This window comes from Electrophorus electricus, assembly GCF_013358815.1.
Source record: "Electrophorus electricus isolate fEleEle1 chromosome 5 unlocalized genomic scaffold, fEleEle1.pri SUPER_5_unloc_1, whole genome shotgun sequence".
In the NCBI taxonomy this organism is placed as follows: Eukaryota; Metazoa; Chordata; class Actinopteri; order Gymnotiformes; family Gymnotidae; genus Electrophorus; species Electrophorus electricus.
The window spans coordinates 162,501-177,500 of record NW_023336124.1 but is presented as its reverse complement, the minus strand read 5'-3'; the positions used below and the strand labels follow the sequence as shown (position 1 = coordinate 177,500).

The 15,000-nt window shown below is 40.7% G+C and overlaps 1 protein-coding gene across 1 annotated transcript in view; it reads right to left on the bottom strand.

Annotated features, from left to right (window-relative positions):
• The window catches only part of LOC113569287 (NLR family CARD domain-containing protein 3-like), a gene marked incomplete at its 5' end in the record, with an annotated part of 31,855 nt that overhangs the window by 10,296 nt on the left and 6,559 nt on the right, over nucleotides 1-15,000 (bottom strand). The window contains 3 exons of the mRNA XM_035523424.1: nucleotides 6,220-6,393; nucleotides 11,712-11,882; nucleotides 14,650-15,000. The exon at nucleotides 14,650-15,000 is cut by the window's right edge and continues 1,441 nt beyond it. Coding sequence (XP_035379317.1) covers nucleotides 6,220-6,393; nucleotides 11,712-11,882; nucleotides 14,650-15,000 — 696 coding nt within the window. The remainder of the gene's footprint in view (nucleotides 1-6,219; nucleotides 6,394-11,711; nucleotides 11,883-14,649) is intronic.

Here is a 15,000-nt window from a genome sequence, read left to right as displayed (position 1 = left end):
CACACACACACAGATAATAGTTCTGTGTCTCTGTCTCTCTCTCTTTCTCTCACACACAGATAATAGTTCTGTCTCTCTCTCTGTCTCTCTCTCTCTCTCACACACACACACAGATAATAGTTCTGTCTCTCTCTGTCTCATACAGATAATAGTTCTGTCGCTCTCTCTCTCTGTCACACACACAGATAATAGTTCTGTTTCTCTCTCTCTCTGTCACACACACAGATAATAGTTCTGTTTCTCTCTCTCTCTCTCACACACAGTTATTAGTTCTCTCTCTCTCTCTCTCTCTCTTACACAGATAATAGTTGTCTCTCTCTCTCTCTCACACACAGGTAATCGTTCTGTCTGTCTCTCTGTCTCTCTCTCTTTCTCTCACACAGATAATAGTTCTGTCTCTCTCTCTGTCTCTCTCTCTCTTTCTCTCTCACACAGATAATAGTTCTGTCTCTCTCTCTCTCTCTCACACGGATAATAGTTCTGTCTCTCTCTCTCTCTCTCTCTCTCTCTCTCTCTCTCTCACACACACACACACACACACAGATAATAGTTCTGTCTGTCTCTCTCTCTCTCTCACACACACACACACACACACACAAACAGATAATAGTTCTGTCGCTCTCTCTCTCTGTCTCACACAGATAATAGTTCTGTCGCTCTCTCTCTGTCTCACACAGAGATAATAGTTCTGTCGCTCTCTCTCTCACACACAGAGATAATATTTCAGTCTCTCTCTCTCTCTGTCTCACACAGATAATACTTCTGTCTCTCTCTCTCTATTTCTGTCTCTCACACATAATAGTTCTGTCTCTCTCTCTCTCTCCCTCTCTCACACAACAGTTCTGTCTCTCTCTCTCTCTCAGATAATAGTTCTGTCTCTCTCTCTCTCTCTCTCTCACACACAGATAATAGTTCTGTCTCTCTCGCTCTCTCGGACTCACACAGATAATAGTTCTGTCTCTCTCTCTCTCGGACTCACACAGATAATAGTTCTGTCTCTCTCTCTCTCTCACGGATAATAGTTCTGTCGCTCTCTCTCTCTCTCTCACGGATAATAGTTCTGTCGCTCTCTCTCTCTCTTTCTCACACACAGATAATAGTTCTGTCTCTCTCTCTCTCTCTCGGACTCACACAGATAATAGTTCTGTCTCTCTCTCTCTCTCTCTCTCTCTCTCACGAATAATAGTTCTGTCGCTCTCTCTCTCTCTCACGGATAATAGTTCTGTCGCTCTCTCTCTGTCTCACACACAGATAATAGTTCTGTCGCTCTCTCTCTCTCTCTCTCTCTCACGGATAATAGTTCTGTCGCTCTCTCTCTCTCTTTCTCACACACAGATAATAGTTCTGTCTCTCTCTCTCTCTCTCTCTCTCTCTCTCTCTCTCTCGGACTCACACAGATAATAGTTCTGTCTCTCTCTCTCTCTCTCGGACTCACACAGATAATAGTTCTGTCTCTCTCTCTCTCTCTCTCGCGGATAATAGTTCTGTCGCTCTCTCTCTCTCACGGATAATAGTTCTGTCGCTCTCTCTCTGTCTCACACACAGATAATAGTTCTGTCTCTGTCTCTCTCTCTCTCACACAGATAATAGTTCTGTCGCTCTCTCTCTCACACACACAGATAATAGTTCTGTCTCTCTCTCTCTGTCTCACAGATAATATTTCTCTTTCTCTCTCTGACACACACACAGATAATAGTTCTGTCTCTCTTTCTCTCTCACACGGATAATAGTTCTCTCTCTCTCTCACACACACACACAGATAATAGTTCTGTCACTCTCTCTCTCAGATAATAGTTCTGTCTCTCTCTCTCTCTCTCTCTCACACACAGATAATAGTTCTGTCGCTCTCTCTCTCTGTCTCACACACAGATAATAGTTCTGTCTCTCTCTTTGTCTCACACACAGATAATAGTTCTGTCTCTCTCTCTCACACAGTTATTAGTTCTCTCTCTCTCTCTCTCTCTCACACAGTTATTAGTTCTCTCTCTCTCTCTTACACAGATAATAGTTGTCTCTCTCTCACACACAGGTAATCGTTCTGTCTGTCTCTCTGTCTCTCTCACACACAGATAATAGTTCTGTCTCTCTCTCTGTCTCTCTCTCTCTCGTTCTCTCACACACAGATAATAGTTCTGTCTCTCTCTCTCTCTCCATTTCTCTCTCACACACAGATAATAGTTCTCTCTCTCTCTGTCTCACACAGATAATAGTTCTGTCTCTCTCTCTCTGTCTCACACAGATAATAGATCTGTCTGTCTCTCTCTCTCTCTCACACAGACACAAAGATAATAGTTCTGTCTCTCTCTCTGTATTACACACAGATAATAGTTCTGTCTCTCTGTCTCACACACAGATAATAGTTCTGTCTCTCTCTGTCTCTCTCACACAGATAATAGTTCTCTCTCTCACACACAGTTATTATTTCTCTCTCTGTCTCACACACAGATAATAGTTCTGTCTCTCTCTCTCTCTCTCACACAAAGATATTAGTTCTGTCTCTCTCTCTCTCACACACAGATAATAGTTCTGTCTCTCTCTCTGTCTCACACACAGATAATAGTTCTGTCTCTCTCTCTGTCTCTCTCTCTGTCTCACACACAGATAATAGTTCTGTCTCTCTCTCTCTCACACACAGTTTTCAGTTCTCTCTCTCACACACACACAGTTATTAGTTCTCTCTCTCTCTCTCTTTCTCACACAGGTAATAGTTCTGTCGCTCTCTCTCTCTCACAGATAACAGTTGTTTCTCTCTCTGTCTCACACACAGATAATAGTTCTGTCTCTCTCTCTCTCTCACACACACACAGTTATTAGTTCTCTCTCTCTCTGTGTCTCTCACAGATAATAGTTCTGTCTCTCTCTCTGTCTCACAGACAGATAATAGTTCTCTCTCTCTCTCTCTCTCTCTCTCTCTCTCACACACAGGTAATAGTTCTGTCTCTCTCTCTGTTCCACACAGATAATAGTTCTGTCGCTCTCTCTCTCTCTCTCTCTCTCTCTCTCTCACACACAGATAATAGTTCTGTCTCTCTCTCTCTGTCTCCCTCACACACAGGTAATAGTTCTGTCGCTCTCTCTCTCTCACACTGATAACAGTTCTGTCTCTCTCTCTCACACAGATAACAGTTCTGTCTCTCTCTCTCACACAGATAACAGTTCTGTCTCTCTCTCTCACACAGATAACAGTTCTGTCTCTCTCTCTCACACACACAGTTATTAGTTCTCTCTCTCTCTCTCACTGTTTCACACACAGATAATAGTTCTGTCGCTCTCTCTCTCACACAGATAACAGTTCTGTCTCTCTCTCTCTGTTTCATACACAGATAATAGTTCTGTCTCTCTCTCTCACAGACAGATAATAGTTCTGTCTCTCTCTCTCACACAGATAATAGTTCTGTCTCTCTCTCTCACACACACAGTTATTAGTTATCTCTCTCTTTCTCTCTCTGTCTCACACAGGTAATAGTTCTGTCGCTCTCTCTCTCTCACACAGGTAATCGTTCTGTCTCTCTCTTTCTCTCTCTCTCACACAGTCATTATTTCTCTCTCTGTCTCACACACAGAGAATAGTTATGTCTCTCTTTCTCTCTCTCTGTCTCACATATAGATAATAGTTCTGTCTCTCTCTCACACAGATAATAGTTCTGTCTCTCTCTCTGTCTCACACACAGATAATAGTTCTGTCTCTCTCTCTCTCTCTTTCTCTCTCTCTCTCTCTCTCTCTCTCTCTCTCTCTCTCTCTCTCTGTTCCACACACAGATAATAGTTCTGTATCACACACAGTTATTAGTTCTGTCTCTCTCTCACACAGATAATAGTTCTGTTTCTCTCTCTCTCTCTCACACAGTTATTATTTCTCTCTCTCTCTCACACACACAGATAATACTTGTCTCTCTCTCTTTCTCTCTTAGATAATAGTTCTGTCTCTCTCTCACACACAGATAATAGTTATGTCTCTCTCTCTCTCTCACACACAGATAATATTTCTGTCTCTCTCTCTCTGTTATTATTTCTCTCTCTCTGTCTCATACAGATAATAGTTCTGTCTCTCTCTCTCTCTCTCTCTCTCTCTCTCTCTCTCTCTCACACAGATAATAGTTCTCTCTCTCTCTCTCTCACACACAGATAATAGTTCTTGCTCTCTCTCTGCATTTCAGACACACACATCGTTCTGGGCATTGAGAGTTCTGGTAAACTGGGATGTGATGATGCTGTCACTTCACCTCTCTTTTGTCTCTCTAGTTTGTTGACTGAGAGCGGCGGAGTGTTGATCATGCCTGTGGTTCCTTTTAGCTGTGCTGCCACAGCTACATCTGCCAAAGTCCATCTTTGCACATCATAGTTTCGTAATTTACACACCCTCTACCTGGACATGTCTAATAATCTAGTCTCTCTGTCTGCTGAGGTTCACCTACCCCTGATGTCATGACGTTACTGTCTCAGCTGCCATGGCTCCTCCCACCACCCCATGATGCCCCCTGTTGTAGCCCCCCACACCTCCACCCCACACAGCTACTTCCCTGCTGCCCTTCATGGATGATCTCATACAGGAAGAGTTTCGTTCATGTGCACACCGTCGGGACCAGATTAGGACTTCTAGAAAACCACACTAGACATTAATTTCTTATTGTTCCATATTTCTTTATTTATTTTTCTCCATCTCACTACTTATTCTGCTCCTAATTGTCTATATTCTTACTACTATAATGTCCGTTATTGTCCAGAGGACCCCACCAGTTTACAGCCCACCAGAACCAGTGCACTGAGGACACTGTCAGCACTGACATCCACACATCTCTCACACATCTGGAGGACATGGACAGTTATGCTCCAGTGCTGTTCACTGATTACAGTTCAGCAGTCAACACAGTCACCCCAACCAAACTGACTGAAACACTCACCACTGGACTCACACCCTCCTTCGGTAAATGGGGGCTGAACTTTCTAACAGACAGAATCAGTCAGTCAGAACTGGCAATGTACATCCAGCACAAGGACTGATAACTCTGGGACCCCCCAGGACTGTGTGGCCGCCCAGTATAACACCAGCATCATCAAACTGGTTTGACTGATCACTGGATGAGACAGCATACAGGAGGGAGGTGACAGACATGGTGACATGGTGTCATGACAACAATCTCTCCATGAATGCAGACAAGACCAAGAAGATGATTGTTGACCCAAGGAGGAAGGAGAAGCAACAGCACACACCACTACAGACAGGCGAGATGGAGGTGAACTCCTTCACCTTCCTGGAGTTCACATCAGTGAGGACCTCACCTGGTCCTACAACACACCCCACATCAGTGAGGACCTCACCTGGACCTACCACACCCCACATCAGTGAGGACCTCACCTGGACCTACAACACACCCCACATCAGTGAGGACCTCACCTGGACCTACAACAAACACCACATCATAAAGAAATCCCAACAGTATCTGCTGTGTCCTCTGTTTATGTACGATACACAGCATGACCTGCAGGTTAACACTCTCCTGACATCAGAACTCTGAAAATGTTCAGCTCTTGTTCACAGTTTTATTGACAACAGGAGGAAACGTGAAACTGAATCACATGAAAGACAAATCAACAACAAGCCAGCCACAACAAGTACCGATATACACAAAACACAATGCAGCAAACTTCACAGAGAATAACATTATCCACCAAATAATGATCTGTGATTACAAATAACAATACAATAAACTACACACAACCACAATGTTTTCAAAAGGTATGAGATGTACGCAGACAACTGCATTAGCACGGCTATAATAACTACAATAACTATAATAACTACAATAACTAGAACTCTTGGAGTTGTATTCTCTCACTCTACGATCGCTACACACATAAACCGACTCGCTGCTACTGACACCCTGTGGTTCTTAAATGAATTACAACTAACCTCAAAAAATGGAACAGAGTTTATAAACTCCTGACAGAACAGCATCTGTACTTCCTGAGAAGGCTGAGGAAATGTAGCATGTCAACTAAAACTCAGCAGTTCCTACAGGAGAATGATGGAGAGTGAACTCACCAGCCACCACAGTATGATATGGGAATGTCACTACTCAGGAATGGAAGACTCAGTTTTCAGTATTTTCTCATTCTCACTCTTTCATAAACACACACAGACACCAACACAGAAACACATACACACGTAAGCACACACAAACAAACCCCCATACACATGCACACACTAATGTTCCATACCTGAGAGTGTCCAGTCTGGAGTGGGGATCCTCCAGTCTAGCAGAGAGCAGCTTCACTCCTGACTCTCCTGGGTGGTTGTACGTCAGGTCCAGTTCTTTCAGGTGGGAGGGGTTTGACCTCAGAGCTGAAGCCAGAGAAGAACAGCCTTCCTCTGTGACCAAACAACCAGACAGTCTGCAGAAAGGACGGAAACAGGTAGAGAGAGACAGAGAGTGAGACGCACTTCCAGAACAGCCTGCATGGGGCAGCTAGAGAGGCTGGTAACTGTAGTTGGAGGTTCCTCCACTCTCATCTCTCTCTGGCATCCTCCATGGCAGATGGTTTTGTTCACTCTTCTCCAGATCGCTGCTGTCTGTGTTTATTTTTGCTCTTATTTTTATTCAGCCCTTCAGAACTCTAGTGCACTATTAACCTACATCAGAAGAACCCTAAAGCTGGACTTACACTGTGTGATTTCAGTGGTCTTATAAGACTGTTACATGTCAGACTGTATGAGATGATGCCAGTAAAATCTTGGCAGAATTCTACATCTGGCTGTGATAACAGGAATAAAAACACTGTCACATTTCTGGACCTGTGACTCAGAGATAAAGTCTAAGAATTCTAAGCGATGCATACTTTTTGGAAGTTGCAAAGCTGATGCCAGACTTTCACAAGTGTTTTCCTCAAGATTACAGATAGCTAGACTGCAAGTAGATACAACAGACATTACAATATACCCTACAGTAGATACAACAGACAATATAGTCTATAGTAGATACAACAAATATTACAATGTACCCTACAGTAGATACAACAGATATCACAATATACCCTACAGTAGATACAACAGACATTAAAATATACCCTACAGCAGATACAACAGATATCACAATATACCCTACAGTAGATAGAACAGACATTACAATATACTCTACAGCAGATACAACTGACAATACAATATAGTCTACAGTAGATACACCAAATATTACAATGTAAGTTGCTCTGGATAAGAGCATCTGCCAAATGCTGTAAAAGTAAATATAAATGTTCTCTTATGTGGTCATGGAACTGTCTTGGCTTTATGGGTCATTTTTGAGAAATAGATATCCAAAATCAACCTGAATGAAATTAGTACATGAATTCACCTAAAGGTATTATTATTTTAATAGGAGTTTATGAAAAATGGTCGAGTGAAATCTGTTCAAACTTACTCTGTTGATACTCTGCAAATTCAGTCTATACAAAATGAGTGCATTATTTCACCTAAAGGTAGTTTGACTTTAATATGCATTTATGAAGACATTGTATAGTGAAATGTGTCCAAACTTACTCTGCTAATAGTCAAGGGCTTCTACTCACATGTGGTAGTGGAACGGTTTTTGCATTTTGTTAAAATTCAGAAAAATATGTAAAACTTCAATATAGATTTATTAATGATCTGGTGATGGCCAAGGGCCACCATTCAATTGGCAGTGGAATATTTCAGCCCTGGAGTTCTCCTGCCCTGCACATTTGCCACATTTCACTAGCGATGACCCCTGTTTCAGCTGGCAGTCAAGATCTATAATAACCTTCTGAGAAACATTATGTAGAAAAAGCATTTTCCACAATGCTTATTAAGCTGTGTAAATATATTACCAATTGTGTTTAATCTAATTATGCAATTAAACTAGTTCAATCAAGTAAACTGTATTTTGTACAAATACGCAAGTCTGTTTCTTTGCTTAGGAAGAGTTAGATTGCTGTGAGCAGCAAAATACCGTATAATCACGCATATAGGCGCATTGAATTTAAAGCGCGGATGACTTGACCGTGAACGCCTAAAGCGCGGATAGCGTGACCGCGGTTGTAACCTAGTGACCACCTGTAACCTAGTAACCACCTGTAACCTAGCTACAAGGTTTAAATGTGTTTAAACTGATGTAGGGGACATGACTGATTAATACACAGCTGTACTTCATGAACACCAGATGTTATAAATCACATCCCCGTCAAATCTCCCGTCACACCCGCACCCTCCTCCCTCCTGCTCTCAACTACGTGAAGATCCAACCGCATTTCTCCTAAAGACTGTAACTTGATTGTTGCAAAGACAAGAAGTCCAATCTTGCTTATTGACGGTTTGGTCAAATTGTTGAGACTGTTAGCTGGTTAGATATCTGTGCTGAACAGTAAACAACTAAACAAATCAACATAGCTAGACTTTCTTTGCTAGCATTACCTAGTTAGCTGTTAGCCATGAATGACGATCAGAGATTCAGTGAAAAACTCACACAGGCTTTGTCTGTCTGTCTTAGTCCATCTACTTTTACTTTTTGTCTGTCCCTTTCTGGTATTTTCCTTTTCTCTTGGAAATCACCATAGCAGCAAATATCCTCCAATTCCAGTTTGAGATTTTCTGTCATTTTCATGATCCACTACAGTTCTCTTCACCTCAGTAAGTTAAAACAGCTCCTCTGATGCTATTGGCCACTGTAATGACGTCATTAAATATTCTGCTGCCCCGGCCGTCTTACCACATATGTGATTGGATAAAATTACTGTCACTCAAATTGAGAAACTTGTCACTCATATTTCTGTTACTGCTGGATACAAGTGCTTCTTGGATATTCATGTTATTACTACCTTTTTTTTTTTCAAATGGTACAATTTAAAAAAAATTGTGGAGTGTTTTTATTGTACCTTTTTTAATATGTCAACATAGACTTCCTAAAAACACAAGGGCAACAATCACAAGGTTATTACTGTATTTCTAGACCAAACTGTTTTCTGCTGTTTCGTGTGCTCCCAGGTTTAGTTGAGAAAAATATTAGGAACATTATCTTCACTACATATAATGGTGTTATACTGTTTCTGACCATTCTGGTGCCCTACACACACCCAGACACACCCTGCTGCTACCACACTACAGTTACAGTGAAACTACAAACACTCCATAACTGCAGCCTGATTGGATTTAATAGACAGACTGAACACAGGCAATAGAACACAGATTTGTACCTTCAGTTTCCAGAGTTGGCTCTGTGCTAGTACAACTCCCCGAGGTCATTTGTGCCAGTGTTGGGTAGTGTAGTCTATTGTGTGGCTGTGTGTATCAACATAAAATATCGTGGGTGTAGAAGATTACTGTACATTCACTGAGTGGATTTGAACTTTACATCTACTACTGTATTTTCTTTTCCCTCTTCTGGTTTATGTTTAGTGAAGACAGGTTTGGGGTGGAGCATGTGTTGGGTTTGGTTTTTATTGTGGCTTATACTCCCCATAGAGACAGATGGCATGTTTGTAGATCTCTATTACTTTTTAGTAATAGTGGTTTGTGCTCAGAATAAAGTGTCTGTTGTGGTCTCTCCCCCTACACTGGCACATAACAGAGATGTATAAAGGTTGGTATCTCTCTCTAATCATCTGCAGCTGAAATAACCAGCAACTGAAGATGGCTGCCTCCAACACTCCAAACACTGTAAGATAAAACTGATGATTTTCTTCATAATTTGTGAACCCTAAAGACGGCCATGTTACTATATTGTGTGGGATGTAGCTTGGACACATATTAATGTGCACCATATTAAAACTGTAGCATAACCATTCTATTAGAGTGTTGCTATGAACAAGGCATTAAATATGAGTTTTACACATTTTTTCCTTTTTTTTTTTTTAACAGAAGAGTGCCTTGACTCTCCCACTATTTGTATTTTATATCTTTTCCCTGCAAAACACCTTCACTATTGTTTCTGAACTTCTGAGCCCTCCAGACATCTTGTGGTTTTAAGTATTTTCTGTGGTCAGTGTTTGTTCTCCTGTATGGAGGAAGCAGAAAGACAAGGAGCACAGCAAGGGGTCCAGTGAGGAGCACATTCCATCAGTGGGGGTCACACACAGATAATAGTTCTGTCTCTCTCACACACACAAATAGATCTGTCTGTCTCTCTCTCTCTCCATTTCACACACACAAACTCACAGATAATAGTTCTGTCTCACACTTACAAATAATAGATCTGTCTCTCTCTGTCTCTCTCTCCATTTCTCTCTCATACACACACACACACACACACACACACACACACACAGATAATAATTGTGTTTCTCTCTCTCTCTCACACACACATACAAATAATAGTTCTCTCGCTCTCACACACACACACACACACACACACACACACACACACACACACACACACACACACACAAATAATAGTTCTGTCTCTCCCTCACACACACACACACGTTTCAATCGAGGTGAAACATTATAAACAGTAAATGATGTAATTAAATCTGTGTAATAAATAAGATTTCAAACAGTAGTTATATTGGCCCTGAACTAAACAGTGTGAGGTCTGGTTTATTGTGTATAAACAGTAATTATATTGGCCCTGAACTAAACAGTGAGGTCTGGTTTACTGTGTATATACAGGAGTTATATTGGATACATAAACATAAATATTATTATCTGAGAAAGGTTCATTTCTGTCCAGCACTTAATATATCACTTACAAGTATCTTCCATTCTTTGATTCATACCCTTGATAAAGGTTGTATTTCAAGATTCAAAAAATTGTGTGTGTGGTTATAATTCTATGTTTAGTTATAATTCTACAAGTGGTTATAATTCTATGTTTAGTTCTAATACTACAAGTAGTTATAAGTCTCCCTGTGGTTATAATTTTACAAGTGGTGATAATTATTGATGTATCTACATTCTGTAGTATCAAATAATGAATTATGGATGCAGAAATGTCAGAAATGTCTGAAGTTCTGATGTAATTACAAAACACCACACATGCTAGGTACCACACACACACACACACACACACACACACACACATTTAGACAATATCCCACCCAAAAACACAAGGGAATCATGTGTGCTTGTAAAAGTGTCCTGTAATGTGTCTAGAACCTCAATAGTTCAGCTTTAAATGTTTTAATTAAGATTTTAAGGGCTTGTATTTGCAGAGAGATTAGAATGACTGATGTTTACAGTGTTTCCATACATAAACTAGATAAAATCACTCAGTGAAAATCTTACATTAGAACACTTCATTTTACAACACTATTGTTGGGAGTTTCTGAATATATTCATCCTGTAAGACATTTTGCTACATTTCTGTGCTCAGGTGACCAAAAATGCAGCTTGTGGACAAAATGCCAAAGCGCCTAGTTGAAGCAGCATTGTAATAAATACACCTGTACATGTGGACAAGGACTCATCTGTGTCTCCTCTTTACAATGTTATATTTCTCTTCTAGACTTGAATAGCTGTTCATGCATCACAAATGTAACTCTGTCTCCACAGTGTGGTCATTTAATGAAATGCAGTGAGGTTTCAACAGAAAACTATATTTAGAAATATTTAAAGAAGAGAACTTTATAATATAATATAAAAGTGTAAATTTCCTTGCATTGCCTTGTCTGGCAATGTTTGTTTAATACTGTACTATAAGGGAGTTGACACTGACCTTTCTAAAATGCCTCTTTATTTACATTCAAAAATAGTCACAGAAACTCACCTGAGAATCTCCAGTTTACAGTGTGAACTCTTCAGTCCAGCACAGAGCTGCTCCACTCCTGAATTCTGCAGGTCATTATTATTCATCTCCAGCTCTCTCAGTGAGTTTTCTGTTTGTAGAACTGATGTGAGAGATTTGCAAGACTCTTCCGTGAGACCACAGCCAGATAGTCTGTAAAAGAGTAAATACAGTAAATAATGTAGTTCAGTCAGAGGATGATGAATTAAAAGATCTGAACTGCTAATAAAAATTTAAAGAAGAGCTAGAAAGGTCTGGAACACACTGATGGATTTTCAGCCTTTTAATTTGACAAACACAGCAACATTTCAACACTACCGTGTCTTCATCAAAGACAAAATGGACAAAGATATGACAAATAACATTCATTAGCAACCTAAGACAGGTGACCAAATAATGGATGGTTGGCTCATAAGTCAGTGAATGGCAGTTACCATAATCAGAGTCCAAATATCAAAATATCCCACCCCTAACACCATAAGAGGAAACAGAACAACACAGATCTCATTCAATGTTTCACAAATACAAACGCACTAATATACAAACAGAAAATATTGTTGGAAGACATGCAGAGTAGTGATTATGGAGGAATAAACACTGCAGTAGTGATTATGGAGGAATGAACACTGCAGTAGTGATTATGGAGGAATAAACACTGCAGTATTGATTATGTTGGAATGAACAATGCAGTAGTGATTATGGAGGGATAAACACCACTGTATTTATTATTGTGGAATAATCACTGTAGTATTTATTATGGAGAAATAAACACTGCAGTAGTGACTATGGAATAATGAACACTGCAGTAGTAATGATGGTGGGATGAACACTGCAGTAGTGATTATGGAGGAATGGACAGAATGCAGAGACCAGAATCTTTTACTAGTGTTTACATTCCTGTGCCCACACTATGAGTCATTGATCATGAAACATTCTCCTCTGCCTTTGCTTTTCTCAGTGTGTGGTGCACTGAGAATCCTGGAGGCTTAATAGCTGGAGTCAAGGAGCCCATCAATCAGTCAGGTGTGTGTGAGGCAGACCCCATCACTCAGTCAGGTGTGTGTGAGGCAGACCCCATCAGTCAGTCAGGTGTGTGTGACTCAAACCCCATCAGTCAGTTAAGTGTGTGTGAGGCAACTATCTCATGTCTGCTGTTGACATGAAATGTGTCCCTGGAGTTTGTCCTTCATGGACTGTATGTGTGCACTAAAATACTGGGGAGAAGAGGATGGTTCACATGTTTCAGTTGGATCAGAACTGAGTCATTTCTCCTGCACTGCTTGTGTGAGGACTCAAGGACATCTGACGTTTTGTACAAAAGAACTGATACGGTCAGTTTCACAACTGTGATTACATGCATTTGAGTAGAACCAAATACTAATACTCTCTGAAATTCAAGAAAAAACTTTCAACTGTTCACTCAAATTATGCTGATGATATGATTTGTAAAGAAAAGCATTGTATTAAACTTGAGAGAAATGCAAAACAATCATTTTCACTAGTGGTCTGAGATATTGGTCCCACTGTATGTGAGCAACAGCAGTAACCTGCTACAGTTTTAGGTGAGTGACAGTAGTAACAGCATTAGCTTCTGGGAGACTCACTGCATGTTACACTGATCACACAGAGCTGTGAACGTTACTGCATGTTACACTGATCACACAGAGCTGTGAACGTCACTGCATGTTACACTGATCACACAGAGCTGTGAACGTTACTGCATGTTACACTGATAGCACAGAGCTGTGAACGTCACTGCATGCTACACTCATCATTTTACATTTATGGCATTTAGCTGACGCTTTTATCCAAAGCATCTTACAATTATGACAACTTGAGCAATTGAGGGTTAAGGGTCTTGCTCAGGGGCCCAACAGTGGCAACTCGGCAGTGGTGGGGCTTGAACCAGCAACCTTCTAATTAAATGTCAAGTACCTCAATCACACAGAGCTGAAGGTGTAGCACTGGAATCAGTTGCTGTTAATGATGTTAGTTTATTTTGACTTAAACTTATTTACAACTAGATTATGACAAATTGCCTTGGTAAAATATTTAAACAATGAAGATGTTTCAGATGAAGTCATATTAACACCTACACCTTTATAATGTGCCCAATAACCATCATCGGCTCTAAAGAAAACCTGTGATAAAATTTAAAAACTGCCATCAGTGTGAAATATATATGTGTGTGTGTGTGTGCGCGCATGTGTATACATTGGTCATGCTCATCCTTGTGCACTTTTCTCTGTATTGGTCAGTAGTGGTTGAACTGTAATGTTAATCAGAAAGCTGAACTGATAGTTCATATTTGAACCCTTTTGTATGTTACACTGGGTGGTGTGGTGTGGTTGGTGTGTGTGTGTGTGTGTGTGTGTGTGTGTGTGTGTGTGTGTGTGTGTGTGTGTGTGTGTGTGTGCGTGCGCGTGTACACACTGATAGTTCGTACTTGAACACTTCTGTATGTTACACTGCAGCACATTTTCTGTCTGTTTCACTAAGAGTGTGAACTATAAACACTGTTGGCCACTGTTTTAAATGTAGGACCATTCTCAACACACAGACACACAACTACCCATGACACCAAATATCATTTAACCTTCATTAATACATTTAAAATAATTAATCACTGGACAGTGTTACTACATTCCAATGTTCCACAACTTTATGGTTTAACTTAAGCACCTGGTGTTGGAGCCTTCAATCACCTACATGTGCTTTAATGTAGGATCTCTCTATCCTGCTCTCTCTCTAATGTTCTCTCTCTCTCTCTCTCTCTCTCTCTCTCTCTCTCTCTCTCTCTCTCTCTCTCTCTCTCTCTCTCTCTCTCTCTCTCCTTTTCATTTTTCATAGAAGACCTTCTGAGTCAAGCACATCCACTGCCTGCTACACCCACTGTTCATCTCTAAATGAAAATACTCACATGGCTTTTCTGGATGCTTTGACCACTGGCAGCAGTCTCAGTAGACATTCCTCTGATGGGTCATATTTCCTCAGGTCAAACTCATCCAGCTCCTCTTCTGAGTTCAGCAACACAAACACCAGAGCTGACCACTGAGCAGGAGACAGTCTGGCTCCATGGAGACCACTGTTACTTCCTCTGCTCAGGTATGTTTGGACTTCCTGCACTAGAGAATGATCATTCAGTTCATTCAGACAGTGGAACAGATTGATGGATTTCTCTGTAGAGGGACTGTCACTGATCTTCTCCTTGATGTACTTGACTGTATCCTCTTTGCTGTGAGAGCTGTTTCCTGTCTGTGTCAGTAGGTCT